The sequence below is a fragment of the Dermacentor variabilis genome, chromosome 5, assembly GCF_050947875.1.
Source record: "Dermacentor variabilis isolate Ectoservices chromosome 5, ASM5094787v1, whole genome shotgun sequence".
Classification (NCBI taxonomy): domain Eukaryota; kingdom Metazoa; phylum Arthropoda; class Arachnida; order Ixodida; family Ixodidae; genus Dermacentor; species Dermacentor variabilis.
The window spans coordinates 98,825,826-98,853,035 of NC_134572.1; the positions used below are offsets into that span (position 1 = coordinate 98,825,826).

Sequence of the window (27,210 nt, forward strand, 5' to 3'; positions counted from 1 at the left end):
CTGTATCTTAAGGTGCTTCTTCGAATATTGTCAAATACTGTCGGAGCAATTATTACTTCCACATATCCACCCAAAACACCAGTCACCAGGTCATAATTTTTTACATATCAAAGTATACGTTGCGACCACTACGATTGAAGATGTACGTATAAGATACGAAATTAGTGGACATGAAAAAGAGACATAATAGAGGTATAATCGACATTTGACCATCAAATCATTTGAACCACCATGCATATATCGACCTTGTCTTCTTAAAGGGACACTAAAGCGAAACAATAAATCAGTTAAGACTAATGAAACATTGAGAACCCTGCAGGCAGTCATTTCAAAAGATTGTTTGATTATTAGACGAGAAAATGAAGGTCCAAGTATCAGTATTTGAATTTCGCTTCGAAACCCCAGCGCCGGCACGTCAGCGTGACGCCAAGGATTCCAAAGTATGTTTTCGCATTTGGGCCGTGTTGGCTGAATAAAGGTTCCCGTAACTTGCCATGTTTAATATATGGTTTCTTTAGAACACAATGTAGTCAATCTGTACCGCTTTATATAATTAGTAGGCCCTAGAAGATGCCATCAAAATCCAAGACGTCACAGCCCCCAGGTGCGGGAACTTAAGTAGGCGTCGCCACCCATATTTCGTTCTTGCGCTTTTTCTGGCTTACCAAATGTCTTATCGTTGTAAGAGTGGTGTTTTTGGTGTTGTAGAACGGTAATTTACTGATGCAGAAGAAATCATTTTTCACTTTAGTGTCCCTTTAAGCATTGACACATCTGTCCAACCTTTTCTTTTTATTTTGATCTTTGCATGCTGGCTGGTCTCACAGGACCAAATCACAGTAAAAGCAATTTTCTCCGAGCAGAAAGAAGCGCGAAGGATAGAAGCCCGCTCTTTGTGCCGGTTGGAATGTCCTGCAAAGAACCTCCCTCATCATGACACGCACATCCTGGAATACAAAACTTAAACTGGTCTGGCACTGATGGAGTTTCAAGCAAGCTTCTTTTTCTTCCTCCATGTTCGAGCATTGTTTTTTGGGGGTTTTGAGGTCAATGAACTTCATCTAAAGAAAAAGAAAAGAAGTTTATACTATCATATTAGTACGGTGGAAGATGGTAAATGAACAAAACAAATAGTACATAATATGAAAATACATCAGTTATCAGGATTGCAAGTTTTTATTAAAAAATAAAAAGGTTACGGCTATAATAGTAACGGCCCATGTTACGACCAATTATGGCGACCTTCGTGACATCATCAGCCAACATCAGCCATTACCTCTGTCTCGTGATCTCGTTTCGAAGGGGATGGGGGATGCTCCTAGTATCCATGCACTCATGTACGGTGGCTCGCACGAGCTCGCATGTATCGATCATTATCCACCCATTCACTGTTCCATGGTGTCTACTAGCACGTTGGGATTGTCATTAAGTGGAAATGGTCATTTAACAACAGTTTATGCAAAGAAATAAATCCACCGCCAAGGAAGGTCTTGAGACTTGAATGCAGACATCTGCAGACACCCTTTGGTTCGAGGCCACTAAATGAATGATGAATAAGCAAAAGTGGCAACAATCTTGGGAGTCGGGAGATCGCCAACTTTCGTCAATCGATGCTCGTCAAATAGCCAGTGAGCATTGCCAGCAGTTCGCTTTCACGCGAATGTCATCGGAGCGCGAACTAGCCGATGATGTGTAATAATCTTCGTGGCGTAACTTCAACCAATTGTTCTCACTCGACTTGCATTACTCAGATCATTAGTATATGCAGTATAGTGTGCTATGAGCCTATGGGACTGGCTGTCTTCAGCTTAATGCTGTGATGGAAGTGGCTGCAAGGAAAAGACTGTGTTTGCTTCCACTTCGTGGGAACCACTATGTAGAAAGTTGGTGGGAGTAACTGAATTGGCCTGTGGTATGCTTTTTGCTGGTATGAACTACTAGATCAATTCTAAAGGCCATGCTGCGAGACTGATGTGCATTGTTCTTGCCTGCATTTGTTTGAGCTAATGCTTTTAAAGAATTGCCTACTTGTAATTTAAAATATATTTCCCCCCTCTATGCCCAAAGCACCATACCACGCAGTGTTGCCCAATATTGACCGCAGCAAGGAATTTTCATAGCCATAATAGTAAGTTATTGGACTACGTTGCAATATAAGTGTGAGTGTGCATATTGCTGGGTTTTTTCAAACCCAGTCAAAACAATTCAAATCAAAGCTCGAACGACTTCAGATTAATTTTGGTTGCCTGGGATTTCTTAATGTGCACAAATTCTGTGGTGCACGAGTGTTTTTGTGTGCCACTCGTCTTGAAAGGTGGTCGCTGCAGGCAGGAATCGAACCAGTGACCATGTGCTCTGCAACAGAGTGCTGCAACCACTAAGCCACCACTGTGAGTAATAGCTGCAATGGATACTACAAAATGCAGGAGATAACTATATTTACTGGAGTAGTACATCTATTTTAACGAGCAGCTGTGTACTTTAGGGTCTCCACTTCTTTGTGGTGTCAACATATTTTCCATCAGGTGGCTCATAATTCTCAACTGGAGGAGTAGAAACTATGGCCTTGAACTGAGCAGGAAACAATCCATTGTCAGCCTATAAAGAGAGGGAGACAGAAAATTTTTGTGCAGATGAATGCATGATCGACACAATGAAAACACTGCTTAACAAACTGCAGTCGCAGATGTATGCACAGCTTCTTCATACTCACTTAGTTGCGACTACATGCGTTAGGTGACTCAACACAAAAGAGAACGTGTGACTAACACCAATAAAGACAGCTACTGTACTTACTTGCATAATGAATGCAGCCCCCACTTTTCAAATCAAGAAGTGTGTTCTTTCTTTTTCTCGCATAGTGATCGCACCCTGAACTTGCTGCTGTGAAGTAGGAGACGCACGGTATGATCCGGCGTCTGATATGGCGTCCGGCGGGTGTTCGTGTCGGACGCCGAATCGTACCGCATCTCCCTACTTTTATTGCGATAGCAAGCAATTGTATGGATGCTCCGGGTGCATTTTTGCCGTCATCGTCAGTCATCACCGCTGTGCGTCACACGGCGTAGGTGTGAGTGAAAGTGCCCAAGGGGCACCGACGATCGCGGCTCAATCTCCCGTGTACAAGGAAGGAAAGCCGGAAGGAAACGCGTCGTCTTTTGTCATGTGCATATTGGCGGGGGCGCGGCGTTTTACTCCAACAGAAACTGTGCATTGCGCGGCCGCGCCGCGCCCTATTTTCAAAGCGATCCATTGGCGATCTGCGTCGGGGGCTGAGTCGATAGCGGCTCATACCTTTGTGCATGCTGCGTTCTCGCCACTCAGTTTGCATTCAGTGAGTGTTTGCAAGTTTATACAGCTGATAAAACTACTACCCTTTCTTCGTGCAGGTGTCTACACATTAGCTACCGCAATCAATGGTTCGCATTTCGAGCGAAACTGACTTTGTTAGAGGTGGCCCTGGAAAAAAAAATTTCTCGTAATTTTGCCCCACATAATAAATGCATCCCCCAACTTTGCCCATATTTTTCGGGAAAAAAAGTGCATTCATTATGCAAGTAAATAAGGTACATTGTTTTTGTTGTTAAAAAGGTATAGCACACGGTAGATTATACAATAGCTATTGGCAGATAGGGTCACGACTCCCAGTTTGCTGGAATGCTAATAAAGCATTCCCTTTCGTACTGAGCTGTGCTGTGTGAATCTCACAGAGGTCAACTTTACTAAAAACAGCTCCAACATGCTCAGAGTTTACTTTTTTTAAAGTAAATATGAAAACAATGCTTAGAATCCTGAATCTTGAAACAGCAACAACATACAACATATTTCTAATGTACTTTTGATGTAGCATAAATGGACATGCCTATGCAGGCAATGCTGCACCAAAAATGCACCAGAAATGTGTTCTTTGTCTTCGTGTAACTTCTTGAATTGTGTTTAAAACCACATGCTTACACTTTCATACATGTTCTGCATGTAAAGCAAAACTAGTTAATAAATACTGCACATGATCTCCGGAGGTAGAAATAAACAACTGTCCAACATATTTGCAGAGCATGGAACATGTCAACATACCATACTTAAGTGCATAGAGGATGCACTAAAAAAAAGAAGAAAGAAAACTGAATAAAGGTCAGGTACTTCAATTTAATGTATGTTCATTGCAGTGGGTGAAATTCTGAGCGAAGAATTTCGCTTGAATTTATTCCCCGTATAATGAGAATGACCCCAAACTTGGCACCAATCTTTTTTGGCACTATAAAGTGGATCCATTATGTGAGTAAATGGTATACATGGCGCAGGCTATGCTACAGAGGCCAGTGTTAGAATAAGAAAAGCAAATGAAGGGCCCACACTTGTACGTCACAGAAACAAAGAAACCGATTACAATTACAATAGCTTTATTAAAAAATGTAACTGATTACATTGACCAGTTACTGCCCTATGAATAATTGAGACATTACTAAAATGTAATCAATTACCTTTAGTACTTTCCTCGAATGCTTTATCAACATCGCACATATCCAGGTAATACAGTGCTTTCCTGGCTCTTTCAGTGCATCCTCTGCAGCCCTTCACACATTAGGATAGGATAGGAATAAACTTTATTTGTCCGACGGTTATTGATGTTGGTGCCCAGGGCTAGGCTGCCAGGGGTCCATCGCCCGAGGAAAATCTTCCGAGACCCTTGGCAACGGCCCTGGCTCGCTGGACGGCCCACTCCTGGTCCTCGGGTGCCTCGCTGAGGAGGGCGGCTTGCCATCTCTCAGCGAGGTGCCCAACTTCAGAGGGTCCTGCTGTTGTCTTCCGCCTTCCTCTTAGTCCTTCTTCCTCGTGGCGTTGGCATTCCCAAAGCACATGGGCCATATCGGCCTGTTTGTGCTCGCACCGCGGGCAGCCGGGCGACGGGTGCAGCGTGGGCCACAGGCGGTGCAGGTGGTAGGGGTTGGTGAAAGTATCCGTCTGCAACCATCTCAGGTCGACTGCTTGGGACCTGTCTAGGCGCCCATAGGGTTGTGGATATTTTCTTCATTCTTTCCTATAGTGACCAAGCACCTCTCTGTACGTTGCCGGAAACTCCTTGACATCGCAGTCGGCCTCCGCGTGATCCCCAGCTCCGTACGCCGCAATTTGTGTTGTGTTGGTAACGACAGCGGCCGCGCCAGACGGGGTGGCCGCCGCCGTCGCCGTCACTCCTCCGCTGGGGTCCCGCGCAACAACGGCAGCGGCTGCCCTCTGGGTGAGCGCGTCGCGGCGGGTAAGCTGCCTCGCGACGAGGTGGGCGCGCTCGTTGTGGTTGGGTGGGGTGTCGGTGCGTCTTTGGCCGTTAACATTGTTGTTGTCATTGGTGTCGCGGCTCTTGTTGTTGTTGTTATTGCCAAGCTCCCCGACGTGCGCGGGGAACCACTTGAGGGACTTGTTTGTAATTGTGCCGGATTCGAAGTCCCCGGCCCGGGCGTTGAGCATGCGCGCCACACCTGCGAACGCCCAAACTTTGGTGTAGTTCTGAATCGCTGATGATCAGGTTATCCTCCGCACCTCCGTGGAGTACCGCGAGGGCTATGGCCATCCCTTCCGCTGCTTCGGCCAATGGCAGCTTCGCTGATGCCGTCACTCGTATCCTTCCCTTTGTATCTACGACTGCCATGGAGAAGGTGGGCGCCGCCGCCTTCAGCTGGCCATGTCGACGTTGCCGCTGTTGCTGCTGCCATTTTTGTCGTAGTAGTAGTAGTGATGGTGGTGCTGGTAACTGTGGTTCGTCTCGCACATTCCCTTGTAGCTGTGGTGGTGGTGGTCGACATCCGTCGTCGCCATCAGAGTCACCAACTGGCCGCAAGTACCTGGCTGCATCGACAAAGAGGACGCCTTCTCGTCTTCCATGCTTCTAGAGGATTGATACCGCCCTGCGTATACGTCTTTGCATGTCATGCACCAAGTGCATATTCTTCGGCATGTTTTCCGTCTGTATGGTGTCCCTGACTTCCAGTAGCAGTGATTCCTTCAGTCCACGCCCCTCGTGATATCGAATCCTGAGCAAGTCTAGGATTTGTCTTCCCGTTACGGTGCTCAACAGCCTCTCCAGCTGCGCAACTCTCTGTGCCACGGCGATCTCCTTGAGCGTGTTGTGTACGCCTAACTCGAGGAGCCTGTGGGTTGGCGTGTACTGGGGTACTCCCAGGGCGGTCTTGAACGCCCTGCGGATCGCCACGTTCAGCTTGTTGGTTTTGCTCCTGTTCCAGTTGGCGTACACGGCGACGTACGCTATGTGGCTCAGTGCATATGCCTGTATCAGCCTCGTAACGTTGTGTTCCTTCATTCCTTTCCTCTTGTTCGCGACCTGCTGCACGAGGTGTGTGGCAGCGGCCAGTTTCTTCTGCAGTCGGGCAATGGACGGTTCGCAAAATAGTGAGCGCCATCTGGCGCACAACAGGCAAAGCTGCAGTGTTCTGGGTGCGAGAGTAGGTGGTTAGAGGGCGAGTTTCGTTCCTCGGCTGCTGCCTGGCCACTGCCGCGACAACCCCGTGTGTTCATGGCGTCAAAAAATAATTGAAGACGCCGTCACTCCGTTCCAGTTCTCGTGCATGTCATGGACCTCCGACTTCTCGAAGCGTACCACTCAAACTGATCGCGTATGGCAATATCTGCTTTATATATAACTACCACTATTCGCCAGGCTCATCGAGGCTCGGCACTGAAGGAAGATCACGTTAAAAATACCGTATATTTGGGGCTGCTGATGCCAGCACGGGACTGAGGCGAGCGAAATACACTCCTTCAACAAAGAGCAGAGTGCGCGCCGTCGAAACACGGTGCCGATGTGTCGCCGAGTGTCCACACTTGGTTTCGCAGAGTGGCCGCGCGCAGCGTCCACCGTGCAAGGCGGCTAGCCTTAGTTGCTCTTTGCTGCCGACAGAGTACAGAGAGAACCAACCCTGCGTTCATTTAACCGCGACATAATCGTCCAGACGCTAAAATACTCACGAAAATAAACACTTTATGGTCCGCTCCGTTTCCATTACAAGCGCCGTCGGCTGCTGCTTCGACAACCGGGAGCTAGGCCTGCTGGCTCGAGCGATCGGCAGCTGCCGAAAAACTCAGCGTGCCGAGCGTGATGTTCCGCTTAGGAGAGTTTATCCTACTAATAGGGCCCATATGGAACAAAGCAAAGCTTCACGGAGCTGTTTGACTTGTTACGACGGTCCTTTTTTCGCGCACGGCAAATACGGGAATGTCTCAAACGACGCGCCATCGATGAAGACGGTAGGCCTCGCTCGCTGGCCGTGGGTGTCGCCGGTTACGAAGAGGCTTCTGCTAGGAAGTGAACGCATAGTTTTTTGCTAGCTCTTTAACTCATGCATCAAGATTAAAAGGCTAAATAAGAAATACATTTGGCTATCTGTACACCGTCGACAGAAAAGAGCAAACAAGCCGAACTCCGTCGCGTGGTGGTCGCTCCGCGCTGCCCGTCGGTCACACCAACTGCCCTCGAATGATGTGTTTCGATCACTTCAGAGGCGTAGTACTAGGCACTGATTGTCATATGAGGCGCACTTTCGACATCACTTTATAATATTTGGTATAATAACATGTCAGCGACAAATGAGTGACACCACTGCGCGTTCGCAAGCGCTGTCCGTCCTCGTCCACCTTGAACTTTCCCTATTCCGGCAACATGCTGCTGCGTTTAAGGGTGTCTCAAAGCTTGCAGGCCGATATAACCTCGTAGCGCTGGCATATGACAATTCAGTAGCAGCAAATAGCGCGATGAGAACCGGCTCTGCGAGGAGCGAGCAAGTTGTGTGCTGTGATGGCATCTCCGGCTGTCGCTTATCCATGCTGCTTTCCTCGCCGGATAGCTCTTCTCGGACGGAAACCGAAATAAACTCGTGCTTCGTTTGCTAGTGAAACACTTTGTGCACAATACACAACACAACGAGCGGTCCTTTTCACGAAAATACCGCGATCAAAACCACCACAAACCGTCGTCTCAAGGCGCGCTATAGCTGCGTTGGTTGTTCGTCTGCTTCTCGTACCTAACCATGTAGAGGGCGCTCGTGACAGCCGTGTTCGCGCATGCGCAACAGTATTTTTGCAAACCGTCCATTAGCTCGCGGTTGGAACCGTTCTCTTCCAACCACAGGCCGAGCACTCGCAACATGGACACCGTCAGTATTAGGGTCCACTCCCTCGTGGTGATGCAGACGCCCAAACAACGGGCGTCTAGCACGCCCTGCGGAAGGGTTCCTTTCTTGCACGGCCTGTGGAGCAGGATCTCCGACTTGTCGGGTGAGCAGACGAGTCCCATGTCTTCAAGGTGCTGCTCCACCTCCCGGACGGCCCGCTACAGTCGGTTTTGCATTTCGCCGACGCTCGTGTTCTCCGTGGTCCACACCGTCACGTCATCTGCGTATATCGTATGATTGATGCCCTCTATTGCGTCAATACGCTCCGGCAGGCCGATCATGACAAGGTTGAAAAGCACGGGGGAGAGTACGGAGCCCTGCGGCATTCCCGCACCACCGTTCGGACCGTTCGTGGCGGGCCCCGTTGAACTTGACTGTTGTCTCGCGCCCATTCAGGAAGCTGCTGACATATCGGTGGAACCTCGCCCCGAGATCGAGTCGTCTGATCTTGTCCAGTATGGCCATGTGCTTCACAGTGTCGAAGGCGCTCTTGAGGTCTAGCCCAAGCAGGGCGCGCACGTGCGTGCTCGGAGCGTTCACGACCTGTTCCTTGATCTGCAGCATGGCGTCATGCGTGGAAAGTTCCTTCCGGAAACCAATGATGCGGGTGCCGAAGGAGGAGGAGACAAAGGAGAGGAAAGACAGGGAGGTTAGCCAGTGTAAGTACCGGCTGGCTACCCTGTGCTGGGGGAAGGGGTAAATGGAATAAAAGGAGAAAGAAGAAGAGGGAAAAAATGAAAAAAAAAATAAGAGAAAATTCACACAGTAACGTGAAACTACGCGCTACAACGTTCAAAGGCGGTCGCACAGTTCGCATGTCCTTAAAAACTTCAACAAAACCCTTAAGGCCTTGAGTGCCGAAGCCCGTCTGGACCAATGTCCTAGAGCTTTTTCCTCTTTAAAGGGGCGATTGTCCAGTTTTGCGAGAGCGGTCACGAGCACTTTTCTTCGCACTGCGTAACGGGGACAGTCACATAGGAGGTGTTGAATCGTCTCCTCGCAGCCGCAGGTGTCACGAGTAGGGCTGTTGGCCATTCCAATGCGGAATGAATAGGAGTTTGTGAATGCCACGCCGAGCCACAGGCGGCACAGAAGTGTTGCTTCCGCTCGTGGCAACCCTGGTGGTAGGCGGAGTTGCAGAGTGGATCCAATTTGTGGAGACGTGTGTTCGTGAAATCACTGGTGTTCTTACGGCCGTTGATCCTTATATCTTTGATCTGACCCGGAACAAGTGCCTCGAGCGATACAGATGTGGCTTGGCGGTTGATCCGGTTTAGATTGTCGCTAGCAGCCACAGGCACATATAAAATGGCGAGGTCTGATGGCTTTCGCGTCGGGATCACAGTTGCCTTACTTGTGGAAGGAGACGTCCTGACGAGCCTTCTCTTTGCTTTGTGCTTCGCTACAGGCACGAAGTCGCTGTCATCCGAGGTTTCACCACTGGTCCCTGAGTAGATCACAGTGTCCTCACTGTAGGTGTCACTCAGGCGACTAGACCGCTTTCTCGGTGCGGTCGCTGTTGACGTAGAGGGACCAGGAACCTCTCCAGGCGATTCCACGTCCATCGCCGTAGTTAAGGGAGTGGCGTCTCCCACAAAGTAGCTTTAAATTCTCAGAGACACAAAGGCAGCGTTCCACACAGGACACTTCGTCGTCGTCTCTCCCAGGGTGCCGAAGTTGTCCTGCTTCTCGAGCAGCGTCATCACCATCGCTTTCCCGACGCAGGATGTGAGGGAGTTCGGCCTCATGTTTCAGACCTCCAGCGGTTTGCCCGGCTTTGGTATCAGAATAACGTCGGCAGTCTTCCACTCTTGCAGAATTCGGCCCTGCTTCTAGCACGCGTTGATGTACTCGCAAAGTTTCTCGATGGCGTCGTCGTTCAGATTCCTCAGGATTTTGTTGGTGATCCTGTCAGGACCGGGCGCTGAGTTGGTCTTCAGTAGCTGGAGGACTGTTCTAATTTCCTGCACAGAGAAGTCCGCGTCCAGCTCCTCGTTGGGAGCCCCACGGTACTCTGGGTGACTATGCCCTTCCGGGCGTGCGAGGTGCGTCTGCATGATCTCTTCCGCGGAGGCCTCAGGGTCGTCTTTGTACTTGTGTCGCAGCTTGGCCATCTACGCATTATCTTTACTAATAATCCTTTTCAAAATTTGCGTCGGTCAGACCCCCAACAATGACACTGAAAATTTTCTTTACGTGTGCGCTGGGAAGTGGTTGGGTGTCACAAGGTACGAACACCTTGCATACAAGATTTTGGTTACTCAGCATCTAGGTTCTCCACAGAAATGCAGCACTACAGTGTTGCTGGGTTTTGAAGAAGAAGCCCCTGGTAGGGCCTATGAAAAACAGAAAAAATTGTCCGTAGATTAATTCCCTGGCATAAACGTCTGAAATGGCCATCACTATAGAGCGATAGCAGTGCCAGTTAAAATCATGGGCCAAGATCTGGTGAAGCATTACGATGAGGAAACAAATACTGAGAGCCTGGCTTTGCCTGTCTGAACATGCACATTCGTGAGGCTGCTGCATAGCAGGACTGCGGGCATTTTACTGTAGTTCCTGCCGAATTCAAGTATTCAAAGCTGCATTGCCTGTTACAGCTTGTCTCGCTGATAAGGTAACCGGTTACTACAAGGGTGAACTAGAAAGTTTTTGCCCCTATTTTTTTTTTAGCCAAATTATGGCTGTAAATGCGAGGTCAACATATCCATTCCCAGCGGTGGACCATTCTTGGCCAGGCCCGGCCTTATCGGCTGGTAGCTCGGCGGCATGTCGCTGCTGTCAGTTGTTGAAGATGTTGGTTGTGGTTCGCACATCCACAGCGTATGAGCAACGAAGTCTGACTTGTTTTGTATGAAGCAAGGGACGAACGCTCATCAAAAGCCACAGGGAAATGCAGCCCACGTATGGGGAAAAGTGTCTCCCTTTGAGAAGTGTGAGGTGGTGGTGTTGTGAGCTCACAAAAGGCTGGTGAAGCCAAGACAGCAGTCCGACGGTGGTTCCACAGTCAGACGGATGAATTCTACCACAGGGGCATCTCAAATTTAGTGCTGCGATGGGACAAATGCATGAACCGGTGTGGGCACTATGTGGAAAAACAGCACAAGGTACCAACAACAGTATATATATTTGTAATTACGTGTATGTACCTTATGTTGACTAATAAAAAATAGGGGGCAAAGACTTTGATTCGCACTCGTAAAGAAAAAAAAGGCAATAATATTACAATGCGTGTTACAGAGCAAAATAAGTAAACAATCAATTATAGAATTGCCAAAAATGGCAAGTAGTTAATTACATGTTGCTTTTTATGTGCAAATCTGGAAAGAACACAACCTGACAGAGAGGCACACACTGTTCTTATTTGATCATGAATTGTCAACTTGCCCAAGCTTCAGCCTTGGGCAGCATCTGCATCAGCGACTGACACAAGTTGTATGACAAACTGGCAGCCAAAGAGCAGCTCAAATGATGTTAAAACCGGTAATCATGACTTGCATGCACCACAGTGAAATTACTTGTGATTGGTGCCATTCACATCTGCTTGCATCACCATGTTCATGTAACTTAAGCATCAGCATATACCAACATCCTGTTCCTGTGCCACTGGTTCATTCAGGAGCTTTGCAACCTAAGTGGCAAAGCTGAAAAATGAAACAGTGAGCAACTGATCTAAAACAGTTGCCTTTCAATCAAAGTGACCAACTTGATCATGTGACCTTTGCATCGCAACAGTGTGAATGATCCCTTAGCGAGACGCAGGTGGCTCACCTGCACAGCCGCATTGTACAACTCTTCAGAGGCTTCCTTCAGCATCTCCAAAGCCTTCTCCTGTGCGACCACGATGCGTTCCAGCATGGCAGATTCGTTCTGATGCTTCCGCATGCAGTATATGCTCCAGGCCCGCTGCATTGCCTCTCGCAGCTGACATGTCTCATGCTCCAGGACAGGTGGCGCCCTGTGCCTTAATCTGCAATGTCAGCATAGAAATGTGCTACTGTCATAGATGCTAGAATACAGTCATTGCTGTGTCTGTTGCTGGTACCATCATGTTTCAGCACTTAGAGAAGCTGCCTGGGAAAGAAAGCTATGTGTCCTCACCCACGATTCAAGCTCCAGCTTGCAGTGTGTGAAGTCTCATGCCGTCCTCACGCTCTGCTCGGAGTTGTCATTGTAGGGCCAGCTGCCACCATTTCGGGTAGCACTTGACACTTTTTGAACACAGTTAAAATGTTTGCACTTTTGTAGACAATGCTGCCATGAACATGCAAGCCAAACATTAATGCACTGCGTGCACAGCAGGGAGTTAAGTTTCACATGAAATAACCCTCTCTCTCTCACAGTTTTCGAGCACCCTCTGTCATGCTGTGTCTATGACAGCCCATGACACCAGCCACTGAGCCATTGTCTATGACCAGGAGTTACTCCCGAGTGAAAGCAGGAAATGTAATGACAGGTGAGAACTGGTGAACACTGAAACTCAAAACACGGAGGAACAGATATATGCAGCAGTGCACAATGGATTAAACAGCAATTGAACTGTGGCGACAGTGATCCCATTCCACCGGCCTGAGTGCATTATTAAAGAAGACAAGGCAGTAGTGTGGAGCAAACTATATTTGAGAAATGCTGTAGCGAAATTAAAATTTTAAGATTAAGTAAGATCAATAAAGTTGTACATAAAATCTTTCGCACACATTTGGCAAAGATGCAATTAGCACGTTCTTGCCTCTTTAGCTCTAATTCATCGGTCACATTTAGTTTCCAGAGGTTTGTGTTTCTCCTCCCATTTGTTACCTCCAATATCCAGTGCACTACCACCACAACACCTACATTAACTGCAACTAAAGAGTGGTCACTTCGCAGAATCTGCCGCGAGTCACATAAAAGTGAACACCAAGGTGTTCAAGTCACTGACATAAACAACGCTTATGAAGGTTAAACGCCAAGAGGAGCTGGATGAAGGCATAAGGGTTTGCCCCACACACATTCATGGGCAACCTTTGATACCTTGCACAGTTACTTCAATATTGCAAGTGTACAGGGCTGTACAAGGTATACAAGACTGCATGGAAATTGAAAAATAGTAGTGAGTGTTTAAAAAGAGCTTGTTACTATCAAATATTTGACTCAAGTGCCAGATGAAAATTACCAGTTTCATTTTATGTGATGAATGGTTACAACTGCTTCAAAAGAAGTGCATGACAATTTAGCTAACCACCAGGCAGTAATAACAATCTTTACTGAGTAGGTTTTCGGCTTCCCATCCAACTTCGAATAAGGTTTTGTGTGACAGTAGCTTTTTGTATCATTAGCAGTCCTGCAACAAGCGTTGCCAGATGATAAATTTGCCCGGATCATCAATCAATCAATCAATCAATCAAAGTTTTATTTCATCTCTCAACAAAGAGAGAAAGGGGGTGGCGGGAACTAAGCACGGCCCCCTATGGTACAATTTGTTTAGCAGTAGTATAGGTACATAAGTCAAGGCACTTTACAGGAAAGGTGAAGGAAAAAAAAATGATAGCATGGACGTACGTACAGGCAGTGTGTGTGTGTGTGTGTGTGTGTATATATATATATATATATATATATATATATATATATATATATATATATATATATATATAGTGCAGAAAAAAAAAATGAAGATAAGAGAGGTACATACGAAATAGTTTCAGAAAATAAGCTGTGACAATGCAGCTACAAAATGAAAACAAAATATGTTCATTTTCATATGTTCATTTTCCATAGTCCTCTAAAAAAAACATGTCAGTGGGGTTCTACAGTGGGTTGGTTACTTTAGGAATTGACGTGATCGGTGCATTTACCATCATATCGGGCACGTCAAATGAGCTGCATGTTACATGGTCTCTACGTTGCCCATATACTACCTAGAACATTGCAGCACTACGGTAAACACATTTCACAGATGAACAGATCCCTGCAGTTAGATTTACTCGGAAAGCTACAAGGCTCGTCACATGAGGAACCTGTCGACATCACTAATCCGTTTTTGTTTTTTTTCAGTAATCCGCCTGCCGCCAAAATGCCGATGCAGTCGACCATTCAACACTCACCCTAGCTCTTTTTGCAGTTTTGGGGCCACCTCCGACTCTTCGATTGGCTTGTACTTCTTGGCATGCCTCTTGAGTTGGCGGATACCCCTTTCGATCCTTCGCTTCTTGCGTTCTTCCCTCATACGAAGAATGGCCGGGTCGAGTCGTTTCTTCTTTTTAAGCGGCTCCGCACTGCGACAATTCGTTTCCAACAATACTGGCATTAAGCACTGAGACTTCGCGCAAAGCAACATCGCGGCTTACTTAAGCTGGGCCGTGGTGTGCAGATCCCTAAACGCAACGGCAGCTGACGGCAGTAATCGCTGTGGGGCCGCCGCTAACCTGCACAAGGGGGAAAAGAAAGAAAAAAAGGAAAAGTCAAGACAAGAAGCTTTGATATTCGTCCCCGCCCTGGATCAGGACGAATCCTCCTCCAACTACAAGCCTTTCTTTCTGAAAAATCCGTAGATGCCAATTTTTCCCTTTTATGCAAGGAGTCTTCGACGATGTCGACGAACTACACGTCTAGTACGCACTGCTCTCTCACCTTAAATTGGTCAGCCTTGCAGTCAGCGCGAAAAGTTGCATCCTAGCTCTGATGCAGAAGAGGCGCCACTACAAATATGTTATACCGATGGTTATACTTGTCTGTGTTAGCTCAGTCTTTTACGTTCGTAAACTTTATAGACTAGCCGTGCTAATCGCTGCTCGCACGACCCGCAACATGCGCGCCATGTGTGCTTGTGAGAGGGCAATTACCCCTTTCCTAAAGCAAGGCGGAATTTTGGAAATACTTTTTATTCGTGTATTCATTTGCGCTTGTATTTGTTATTTTATTTATGTCATATAGTTAATAATAAAACCCCTTAAGCTTCTTAAAGTAGCGATACTCTCCTCCTCTGCCTTCACTCCTCTTTTCTCCTCTTTCACGCTCCCTCGTCGACCGTGGCGCCGCCTACACTGCTCGAGTAACGGCGCCAACATGCGCTCCTCGCCACTCCGTTACAGCGAACTAGAAGCAATTCTAGTATTCAAGTATTCTAGTACACTGTAACCCTTTTCTGGCAAAAATGGACGCTTTTCTGGCAAAAATGGCGCTGATGCACGGCGCGAGGGCCCACGTGATGCTATTAGACCAATAGCGACGCGCCGTTGGCCTCGGCCAGAGCGCACGAGGAGGAGGCGGCATTCTTCAAAGCGTGGCACTACTTTAAGAAGTGTGCTGAAATCGGATGAGATGGTGATGATGACCTATGCGGTCTCTTCCACGGGAGTTCGCATGGCAGTTCGGATCTGCTGGCACATGGCTGGCATGGGCGTGGAGTTTCTCACTGTAACAAAAGGGGCAATCATTGGCAACCGCAGGGCGCCGCCATGTTGCTACTCTGCTTAGGCGCAGACGACAATACTCAAACGAGACACGCAATCCATGTAATTATTGTATGAAACTCTTCGATTGTGGTCGATCCAGATCGACCTTGATCTGGATCGGGTGTTGCTACACGGTCATTTGCGATCGCGATCATGCGGGAGTTACGGAGTCGCCATCTATCGGAAGCGCCCCGCTGGCGCAGTATGAGGGATCACGCGGCGCGCTCCTCATAGGTTTTGCTGTCAGCGCTCACTGAAAACACCACGCGCGAGCTTTCCCGGACATTTCTGTAAGTACTTTCGAAACGAGAGAAGTTGTTTACTGCCTAAATAATAATCTTGGGCAAACTGAAAGCACACAATCATTTACAGACGCTATCTCTTTACCGAATACGTACAGTGAACGCCACTGCGCGCGGTCGCCGCGATGGAGTCTCCCGAACCGGCTTCTTGCGTGAAAGGTAGGTAAACGCTGAGAGCAAACTATGTGAAATATGTTCTTATAGTGTTTGTATAACTAAATGGAGCGTAATAGACAGAAGCCTCAATGCAGCGATCGCGCAGATTCGCAGCGACCGACTGCGTGTCTGCATGCTTGTCCGCGCAGTTTCGCTCTCGCCTCGTGCGCGTTTTCGCACCGTGCCATGAGCTTTAGGCCGCAGAATATGAGCATTTGACAATATACAAACAACCATTGTGGCGTGGGTGCTATCAGAGCTGTTCAAAAATAATTTCATTGTAGAGACTTCGACACCTACGTGGGACTATGATGTGCCGTCGCGACGATTCAATCCTTTTTTTTTCTTCTAAATTCTTGGACGTTTCAATATTATTTCTCGAGTTGCTTCGCACTGTATGTTTATCGGTGTTCTCAGCGTGCGATTTCCCGCTGCTTCTTTTTTGTAATCGAGTGCATTAATTCATAACACAAACATGACCATTTGCCGTGCTTTTTTTTTAATGTGCTTCTTACCGCTACCTTTCCACTCCAGTGAACTTGCCAGTATCTATAGTATCGACAAGTTCATAGACCAAACCGTCATGACATTAGTCGGGCAGCGGACTCGGGCGAGCGTCTCAGTGCGCGTTTTCCGAACATCGCAGACCCCGCGCCGTAGCAGAAATCTTCCTCGCGTTTGTGCTTGCTGCATACCCGAGTTGTAGCCGATGACTGTTTGCCGGTTTTATGTTTCGCGAGCCAAGCTTCACGCAGCTTCTTGTCCTACGGCTACGTGTGAATAAGGCTGACACCGGCCTCCGTTACGTGCGTTCGCCCTGCGGCACCGAGCAGTAGCCTACCATGTTGCGCGCCTTCAAAGGCAGCCACTACCTATTCTAGTGCTTTCAAGCGTTGTAAAGGAGACACTCGAAGCGGGAAAATCTCGCCACTAAATGAGGACCGCAGCGTACGAGGGAATTTAAACTCTCGTTTTCAGCTCGCTTCGGCGCTCCCGAAGCAGCCGACGCGGCCGCTATGTCCACGTGATCCCTCCTAGCACGTCACGCCGACGGTGGCGCCAGCTTTTCCAGTGGTGGAGCTCTTAGAATCTGACGTCATCTACTCATCGTGCCGTCACACGAATCAGCTACCGGTTTCGGATGGGTTTCGGTATCTCGTTTGTTGTTATTTAAGATTATTGATGAATTATGATAAGTTATTGATGAATTTGTGCGTGTAAATGTAACCATAAAGCAGTGCATTACTGCGCACAAGCTTTCGATTTTATTTTCTTCTTTTTTGATAATTGTATTACGACAGCAATATCCGGTCTGCCCGTTTCCCGTGGCAGTCGGGGCGTCGGGGATTCTTCTTCATTCTAAAATGGCGTCCGCAGGGGATGGAAGTGCGACCGTGAAGAGGAAAATTAGCGAACTCAAAGTTGTCCAGCTAAGAGCCGAACTTGAAGGACGCGAGTTGGACAAGAGCGGCAGTAAAACTGCACTGATTGAGCGTCTTTCAAAGGTAACCGCTTACGAGCTTCCTCTAAACGCTGCTACTTCCTAGTAGGCACTAGGCCTACTTCGCTTGGCGTCCTGTGCTGCCGTCCTAACTTGTGCCATGCTTGTGCATGTTTTGCTGCTGTATGTATACGTACCGTACGTAACATTCACGTCCTTGACCTTTATTCAGAAGGTAGTCTTTGTTCCGAGGGAGGTTTATTTAACGGTACACTATATTGACTTCAAGATGTAATTGCTGCCGAGCTAGATTTTTTTCTTTCTCTCTCTCTCTCTCTCTCTAGTTTGAGTGGCTGCAGCTGGATTGCTTTCCACGCGAGCATTTCGTCACTTTTGCTTTCGTTAGATTAAAGCGCGCGCTCACCAACACACCGGCATATGAGAAAGAAAATGTCACGTCTTGGGTTTCATTAGCGCCTACTCGGAATGCATGCGCAGAACGGAGTTCTTCGGCAAGTGTGACGATCTGGCTTTACTAGCGCCTCTTCGGGTATTTCGGTTTGAGAGCGTATATTTATTTGAACGCGACTTGCAGATATTGCAACAGTTGTTCGCCCAGATTTATATGGTGACGGTAATTTTCAAGCAGAGCTGCAGTAATTACATACAATTTGCTGATTTTATTACGATTTATTATATCTTTTGTATGTGGATTGTTGGTAAGTGTGGGTGAACGATGGTGAATGAGTACCGCCGTGGCAGTTCTGAGGAAACGAACTTTTCTAATTTTCTTCTGTCTGCGTAAGGATCAGACACCTCGAAGAAAAATCGGTTACAAATTCACAAACTGCGATAATGAAAACTGTGCATAAAAAAAATCGCGAATAAAATATTATGCTCGGGCAATTCCATCAAAACAGCATAAATTCAAGAGTTCTGCACCTGTACCTTTTGGTGGCTGTACCGCTATCATGACTTCTTAGGTTATTCCTCACATTGCTGATCTTAAGTCTTTCGCAGCTGTTCTTGTGTGTGATTGAATCGGGAGACTCACAGGCCAACAGTGCAAAAAATATTTGTATATATAGGTGGCAACACTTTGATTTCTCCCGTAACTTACATAGAACTTCTTTAGTATGGATGGAACACAAGTAGACATTATGAAGCGCTATTCACTAGTTTAATGAGTACTTTTGCAACACTAATTCAACGTGCATGCTAGTATTGGGAGGACAAGAAGAAGGTGTAATTCCCCTCCTTTCTTAACATCTGTTGCCACAGAATTTGTATACTTTTTGCATTTAAGTTCCTGAGATTTGTAAATGAGGCACAGGGAAAGGCTGTGTGCCTTATTTTGGAGCTCTCATAATCCATTGTAGAAGGTTTTTAAGTGGCCAAACGCCTACTTTATGTAGAGTTCAGTGCTGTGTACGAGCGAGTGTGTGGCATACCTTTCTCTTTCTGCTGCACACATCAAGTCGCTGGAGTTAAATTTCCTTCTAAGTGAAGGGGCACTTGGGAGACATTTACAGTTAAGATGGCTGCCAATGAAAACTGACCCTGACAACAATCAATATGCAAACCGTCTCTGGTGAAACTAGCTTAGCAGGACTCTTTGAGGAACTATCAGGCATTGTTTGGGATATTATTGGCTTTAGTGAGGTTAGAACTGCTGGTGAGGCTTATACATTGCTGAATAACGGCCATGTCCTTTGCTGTAGAGGACTCCCAGATAAGCAATACGGAGTAAGATTCCTAATCCATAAGGACATAGTAGGAAAGTGACGAATTCTACAGCATTAATGAGAGGGTAGCAGTAGTTGTAATAAAACTTAATAACAGGTTTAGAATAAAGGTAGTACAAGCCTACGCTCCAACCTCCAGTCATGAAGATGAACTAGATCAGTTTTATGAAGATGTTGAATTAGCGATGAGAAAAGGTAAAACACAGTATACTGTAGTCATGAGTGACTTCAATGCAAAAGTGGGGAAAATGCAGGCTGGTGAACAAGCAATTGGCAACCGCAGCATCGATTCTAGGAACACTAGAGGAGCGATGTTGGTAGAATTCGCAGAAAGGAATAAGCCGCGTATAATGAATATTTTCTTCAGGCAGCATGGCAACGGAAAGTGGACTTGAAAAAGCCCTAATGGTGAAACAAGAAATGAAATAGACATCATACTTTCTGACAATCCCAGCATAGTGCAGGATGTGGAAGTGTTAGGTAGGGTAAAGCGCAGGGATCATAGGTTAGTGAGGTCTATGGTTCACCTAAATGTTAGGAAGAAAGGGTAAAATTCGTCAAGAAGAAACAGGCCAACCTAGAGACAGTATGGGTAAAAGCAGACCAACTCAGGCTGGTACTTGCAAACAAATATGCAGCCTTACAACAGAGAGATGATGACATAGTGGTAATGAATCGTAACTAGGCCAGCATCAAAAGCAGCTATTGAAGTGGGAGGTAAGGCACCAAGGTAGCCAGTATGTAAGCTCTCCCAAGTAATGAAGGACCTAATAAACGACAAGGAAAGAAAGTGTCCAACTCAAGAGATCAAATAAAATTCACAGAACTGTCAAAACTGATCAACAAGAAGAAAGTAAGGGATATTCAAAATTGTAACGTGAGAAAGACTGAGGAAACAGTAAAATTGGACACAGCATGAAGTCAGTGAGAGAAGTTGGCATAGGACAAACAAAGATGTATGTACTGAAAGATAAGTGGGGTGCTATCATCAGCAATTTCAAAGGTTTAGTAAAATGAACAGAATTCTATACTGACCTGTACAGTATCTAGAGCAGCCACAATACCTCCATTCGAAGTAGTACTGAACAGATTACAGAGGCTCCTTCTCTAACTAGCGATGAGGTTAGCAGGGCTTTGCAAGAGATGAAACGAGAAAAAAGCAGCAGGAGAAGATTGAATAAAAGTCAATTTAATCAAAGATGGAGTAGATATCATGCTTGAAAAGCTTGCTGCCCTTTATTCAAAATGGCGCATGGCTTCACTTCAAGGTTCCCAGAGAACTGGAAGAATGCGAACATTATGCTGATCCACAAAAGGGAGACATTAAAAAATTGAAAAATAGGCCCATTAGCACACTTCCAATATTATATAAAATATCCACCAAGATAATTTACAATAGAATAAGGGCAATACTGGACTTCAGTCATCCCAAGAGAACAGCTGGCTTCTGGAAGGGACGCTCTACAGTGGGTCATATCCATTTCATCAATCAGGTAATGGAGAAATCTGCGGAAATCAGCCTCTTGTCGTATATGGGAGAAGTTGCGTTTGGACAATAAAGAAAGTAACATGATGTACATGCAGTGATTGTATCATTCTTCTATCTTCTCCTAAATACAATATATTGGCAACAAGTCAACGACGATGACTGTAGCTCACACGGCAGCAAAAAAAAAAAAAAGAACAATTTGTGATGTCAAGGGACACAAACACAGCATTTATGCATAAGCCTGTGTGGAAAGTCAGGCTGGTTTCTGGTTGATATGGATCGTCTGTCACTATTTTAGCAGAACAACTCATCGCTATTTTTTTACAAGTACTTGCCCTTTAAAGACTACTTCAGCACAGCTTTTCGACTACTTCAAGCCTAAATTGGAGCTCAGGGATGCTTTATTGCATCAGCTATATTTCGCGACAGAAGTGCTTGCATTCTTCTGTAGTGTCTGAGGGCACCACTGTTTTGGGCCTAGGTGCCATTGCGGCACTACCAATGAAGATTGAAGGTACATTGCTTCAATGCGTTGACCCGTAGCACTCCTGTATTTGCCATCTGAGCTACATTCAGAGTAAAACATCGGTTTGACAAACAGCTTGGATTTGCCAGTGGATTCAAACATAGAGTTAAGGTTCACGAGCCCGTTTCACCCGTTGCCAGCAAGTTCCGAAGGTTGCGCTTTACTGTTCGCGAGCAGGTGTCAGCTGAATTACAGAAACTTGAAGCACAAGACATTATTGAGCTTGTCGATGCCTCTCGGTGGGTATCTTGAATAGTGGTGGTTTGGAAAAAGGATGGATTAATAAGAATGTGTGTTGATCTGCGAGAACCCAATAAAGCTATAATTGTTGATAGCTTTCCACTTCCACAGACAGGAGAGCTGCTGCATAGCTTAGCTGGCGCCCAGTGATTTTCGAAGCTGGATTTAGTGTCTGCATACCACCAAGTGGATCTCGACCCTGAGAGTCGTGATCTGACAATGTTTATTACGAATGATGGGCTCTTTCGCTTTTAGAGTGTGTGCTTTGGCTTGGCTTCAGCTCCATCAGCATTTGAGAATATGCATTGATGCATATCAGCATATTGGCAGCCTTTGCAATTACTAATGCCAATCTTTTCTAGTTTTTTTTTTTTTTGTGAAGCTTGTGAAGGACTGTTTGATGGAAGTGTTCTCTTGCTGTCTTCTTTTTAGGCTTTAGAAGAGGAAGGACTCGATCCAGAGACTCACGAGTTTGAAATTTCTGTTGAATCGTCTTCAGCGAAGAAAATGAGTAAGATATATTTGTGCCCATTATGGGGTTAAGGGTGGATGTGTGGTTGGGTGTTGCAGTCGATGTAAAGTGACTGGGGTCAACATACTACAGCTTATGTTAACAGAACTGTGACATGCCCATCCTTCACACTGAGCATATTTTGTGGTTACTTCGGGCATAATTTCGCAGCACAGTGTAGCAGAAAGTGTCAGTGCTTGAGGGAACACTGTTGGCAGTTGCTAGCATTTAGTTTAAATTTATCAGCTTGGAAGCATGGGTAGAATGACCCTCTAACCATAGCAAGCTGCTCAAGATGTAAAAATAAGGTATAAACGGCAGCTGATATTCGTTAGGGCTATAAATCTGTTAGGCTTCTTTTTTTACGGTGGCGTAATGAAAATTAACATGTTCCCTTCATTCACATTTGACCTGTTCAACACCAGCACCGGTTATCAGCGTGTATGTTGCCCATAATTGTCACATATGTGAAAATGTACTTTCAATACTAGATACTAAAAAAAAAGATTACTTTTTTTATATAGACGGCACATTCATGTGTAAATATGCGGAGTAATTTATCGTACTTGCTCTGGTACGTGAAAACTTAGTCTGGAGGTAGTTTCATTGCAAGGAAGCTTGATTCCAGCAGTATGAATGTAATGCAGATTTGTTACAAAAATGTTAATATTTTTTATTTCTTTAGGTATTGATAGGACTACAGGTCCTGAGTCTTTAGATGTATCTTATGAATACATATGGTAGCAGCTTATACATTTTGCAGATTGAGATGCATTAGATTAAGTTGTAATGAACACATGTATTTCACTCACACACACACAGTTTTTGTTTGTTTCAGGTAACGAGGATACTGATTTAGATAGTGTGCTCTGTTTCATTTTTGATTGTTTTCCCAATGAACACAGTTAGCAAACATACACAAACATATCTTTGTTTTGTTCATTTCAGGTAACGAGGACACAAACTTAGGTGGGGTGCTCAGTTTCATTTTTGATTGTTTTCCCAATGAACACAGTTAGCAAACATGCACGAACATCTCTTTTTTTGTTTGCTTCAGGTGACGAGGATACAAACTTAGGTGGGGTGCTCAGTTTCATTTTTGATTGTTTTAGTAATGAATACAGCAAATATACACGAACACATTATCCTTCTTTGTTTTTTGTTTTCAGGTGACAAGGATACTGACATAGGTGGGGTGCCCAGTCTGATTTTTCATTGTTTTACTAATGAACACAGTTAGCAAACATACACAAGCACATCCTTTTTTGTTTGTTTCAGGTAACGAGGATACTGACATAGGTGGGGTGTCTCATTCTGTTTTTGAGTTTCTTTCAGTGCATATCCCTCTCAGTAATGTGCGCACAATGTGCATCTGGAGCACATTTAAAGCAGTGCTTGGAATGACCTGCACCTTACGTATGTTTTGTGGTGGTATAAGTTGTTCATAATAATTTAAGTGGCAACATGGTCAGTTATGCAAATGCACATTTTACAGCAGATATCTATGATCAGAAAAAGTCTTCTTTTTTTCAACATTTCTTTTGCTCTAGACTATTTCTACACCACTGTCTGTTATCAAACCGTGAAAATTTCTCTTATTTGGAAACTTTGCATGTTAGCTTTTGCAAAAATGTTACCTTTCACTTATAGAGCGCTGCTTTGAGAAATTGATTGATGATAGACTGTACCACAGTAGAGAAACTACCAAAGTGGAAAAAATTGTCAGTGACGTAATCTAAACTGCCGAACAGTACACAGGTAACTACCGAATGTTGGAGGCTGTAATTCGCCTACTTGCATGCTTTTAGGCATTTATATTTTGATAATTGGGCAAAGGATGCTTCATTATTAGGTCTGAACATCAAGTTGCATTTTAAGTAGGTGCTCAAATTTTTTTGTGCAGTTTAGTTGGTTTGTTTATAGACAGAGCCACATTGGTGCACAACTGTGTATGCACCTTTCCTCCAAAATTTATACAAGTGAAATATTGCATAAAATTAATGTATTTAAACCTTTACAATGCATAGATAGTAAGAATATTCATGGATTTTGTAAAGTGACCGAATGGGGTATAGTTCCACATACGTATGAAGTATACCTGTGAGCAAAAGTATGCAGACCAGGGTTGTGCGATAAAGCTGATTTTTTTCCCCTCTGTCTGTGCATGCAATTTGAAATAGAGGACTGCAGTCCAAACTTGGCATTGCGAACTTTCCACTGTACTTGTAAATTTCAGTTTATGCATGTTAATTACAAAGAAATTTAGTTTTCTTGGTGACCCTGTAGTCCGTATACTTTTGCTTATGGTTGTACATATAAGTTAAAAGGGCTTCATGGCACTCCCGAGAAAGCTTGTTGGGCATCACGGTATGGCGATTTCATGCAACAGATGTGCTGATGTGGGGCACCGTGATCATTGGTTTAAAATGTAATGTGCAATTTATGTTTGCATGATATTATTGCAAGTGCTGTGAAAAAAAAACTACAGAATTAGTTTACAGCCATTTTAACTACCACCTAGTTATCACGCAGCCACGAGCAAAATATTGCGACCATGGCAATGAGTAAATGGCGCGTCAATGTTGCAAGCACATGGCACACCTACAGCTGTTTTGTAGAAGCGGAAGCTGTTGTATATATAGAAGTGATGTCATAGCCATCAGGCTTGGCAACCATGGTGACAAACTTTTACGTAGTGTAGACACTATGTGGTTATCGGGTGCTGCTGCTGATGATAGCCACGCGAAAGATATTGCAACCATGGCAATGAGCCCATGACATGTCAATGTTGCAAGCACATGGCGCGCCTATGGCAGTTTTCTAGAAGCGGAAGCTGTTGTATATATAAAAGTGATGTCACAGCCCCATAGCCATCAGACTTAGCAACCATGGCGACCAACTTTCTTTACATAGTGTAGACGCTCTTTGGTTATCGGGTGCTGCTGCTGATGATGATTACCTTCATTTTGCTTGTATTTTGAGGTTTCTGCAACTGGTAACCTGGTTGTATCAGTATCACAGTTCCCTTTGTTCTTTGATATGCTAATAAAAGGTAGAGCAAAAAATGGGCCTAAAGTGTTACAGGGGTCTCTTCAAATTGGGGCCCCTCATTTCACAAATGCTGAGGCCCCGTCATGCATTGCATGAAGATGTGTAGATGAGCTAATATTCAGTTCTAATTGACACTCTTGTTTCACACACGCATACCATATTCTTTCTTTCTTGCAGGTAATGAGAAAACAGATGTAGGTAGGGTGTCATTTCTTTCTCTTTATTACACTTTGAAGGCACAGCTTTAACCCTTCAAGTGCCGTGGGAGAATCTTCTGGTTTTTTTTTTTTTTTAATTAGTGCCAAGAATGATTCTGTCTCATCCACCTGTTTGGGTGCTCTGAGGGTCAGTAGTGGGATGGTCCACTGAATTTTGATGTTTTGGCGAGTTTCCTCTTGGGAACTACGGAGCATACGGACTTGGTTTGCCCGGTAGAGATTTAGATGGTGGCTGCGAGTCGTATGTTGCCGCACCCATCGCGTAAGCGCAGCTTTCATTTGATTGTGTCAAGCTCCATAGACGGTTTGCTTCTGCATGAAAGCATTGACAGTGATGGCAATGTTTGTGTTACGAACACTCAGTGAATATGATTTCGTTGCCAACTATGATGTGCAATAAGAAAAGTAATATCTGAATGCGTTTTGCAGTTTTTTTTCCGGCACTTAAAGGGTTAATAAAGTTGGCTGTTATAGGTGTACCAAAGGTTTGCCCATATCAGATGTTGGTGGAGTGACAATATCTGCTGCAGCAATGGTTTTAGTAAATAGCGAGGAATTTTACATGAATTCCTCTGCTTGCAATTTTATGTGCATCCCATCTGCACGACTAAAGCATGTCCATGAATTTTATGTGCTCTTTTGAATGCTTCAGACATGGCAGAGCCTATTTTGTGTGCTTTTTGCATTGGTTGTAGATGTCAATGGCACACAGTGTTCATAGAATGATCCAGAAATAAATTTCAGCATGATGTAGTTAATTCTTAATGTTGCAGGTTGAGGCACATCTAGCATGTAAAGCAGGAAAGCTGTTGGTATATGCCACTGCGATTTTAGTGGTAATGAACTGTAGTTTTGCTCTTAAAGTTAAAACAACACAATGCATGGAGTGGCATGTGGAAAGCTTTTCGGTAATGACCAGCAAAGTATAATTTGTGTATGTGATGACTATGCATACACAGTGCCTCGGAAGTAAAAAAAAAAATTATTTGCATTTAATAAGCTCCATTTGGACTGCCTAATATTTTCTAATGTTTATGTTTTTCCAAATAGTTGACTTTTTGATCAGAACTGTTGATAAAAAGATAGATCCAGTGGGGTTAGAAAAGTTGTCATCAGTAATGCTTGCAAAAGAACTGCACACAGTATCTGCATGCGAAGTGTGGCTGTGTGCATTTGCTCAAACGTGTTCACTTTGTTCACACAGAAAAGGCACCTGAAGTTGAATCTGAGCCTCAGACAGTCGATGAAGCAGAAGAAGCAGAAGGTGAAAAGGTATGTGTAACCATGCTGTAGACGGAATTAGTAGTTGGCTCTGCTGCATGAGAATATTGGTTTTAAGGCTACTTGGTGGTTGTGGTAGTTCGCTGCCTGCTACCATGTAGAGTTGCATAATGACGTGGGTTGCCAAATTGAAATGCATGATTGCATACTTTATGCAGGAGCGATAACTGCATGCTGATGATTTTTTGTACGAGATTGGTATTTGTTTGCTACATTATGAAACACCACTGCCAAATCATTTCATTAAATCATGTCTGTTACTAGTATCATAATATATAATCAGATTTCTCTATTTTTCCCCGTTAAATGAAGACTAAAGCCCTCTGAGCCCTAGAGAAAATATTAGCAAATTTCAGAGCACCCCAAGTTTACTAGGTGGTCATAAATTTTGTTGGCCTTTGACACAATGGTAGTGGAGTAAGGATACCTGAATTTCGTGAGGTACTTGCACTTGTCACCAAGCATTTGGGTGCTGATAGACCCTTTGATGGGAAAGTTTAGCAGTGCCAGAAAATACTCAGTAAAGTAAAATGTCTGTGTGTGATTAGGTGGCAAAACAAATAGATTGTAAAGTATTTCTTGGTTTTGCTGCTAACTTCACAATCAACATTGTGAACGAATGTCTTGTGACAAATTG

General features: G+C 45.1%; 2 protein-coding genes across 11 annotated transcripts in view; one reads left to right on the forward strand and one right to left on the reverse strand.

Annotated features, from left to right (window-relative positions):
• Positions 1-2,421: 2,421 nt before the first annotated feature.
• On the reverse strand, positions 2,422-14,979 carry mRpL40 (mitochondrial ribosomal protein L40). Its single transcript, XM_075693140.1, has 5 exons — positions 14,790-14,979; positions 14,507-14,584; positions 14,264-14,434; positions 11,955-12,153; positions 2,422-2,598 (listed from the first exon to the last, which is right to left on the reverse strand). Exons 1-5 carry the CDS (start codon positions 14,828-14,830, stop codon positions 2,482-2,484), a joined length of 606 nt encoding a protein of 201 aa, XP_075549255.1. The 5' UTR covers positions 14,831-14,979; the 3' UTR covers positions 2,422-2,481.
• Positions 14,980-17,367: 2,388 nt separating this feature from the next.
• LOC142582967 (uncharacterized) overlaps positions 17,368-27,210 on the forward strand; it is a 31,276-nt gene continuing 21,433 nt past the window's right edge. Inside the window, exons 1-8 of one of the 10 annotated variants that reach the window (XM_075693143.1) lie at positions 17,368-17,576; positions 21,945-22,023; positions 22,972-22,992; positions 23,081-23,101; positions 23,193-23,213; positions 23,302-23,322; positions 25,252-25,272; positions 26,497-26,564. In XM_075693143.1, the coding sequence (XP_075549258.1) occupies positions 17,436-17,576; positions 21,945-22,023; positions 22,972-22,992; positions 23,081-23,101; positions 23,193-23,213; positions 23,302-23,322; positions 25,252-25,272; positions 26,497-26,564 (393 nt within the window). In that variant the 5' untranslated portion in view covers positions 17,368-17,435. The remainder of the gene's footprint in view (positions 17,577-21,944; positions 22,024-22,971; positions 22,993-23,080; positions 23,102-23,192; positions 23,214-23,301; positions 23,323-25,251; positions 25,273-26,496; positions 26,565-27,210) is intronic. The other 9 variants (XM_075693141.1, XM_075693145.1, XM_075693144.1 and 6 more) reach the window with 9 other exon arrangements.

What these genes read in the sequence shown, in the direction of transcription:
- mRpL40 (XM_075693140.1), bottom strand. Translation starts at nt 14,830, where the DNA reads ATGCAACTTTTCGCGCTGACTGCAAGGCTGACCAATTTAAG. An exon ending in GCAAGGCTGACCAATTTAAG is followed by an intron (nt 14,585 to 14,789) that starts GTGAGAGAGCAG and finishes CCCCTTGTGCAG; the next exon opens with GTTAGCGGCGGCCCCACAGC. An exon ending in CACACCACGGCCCAGCTTAA is followed by an intron (nt 14,435 to 14,506) that starts GTAAGCCGCGAT and finishes GAATTGTCGCAG; the next exon opens with TGCGGAGCCGCTTAAAAAGA.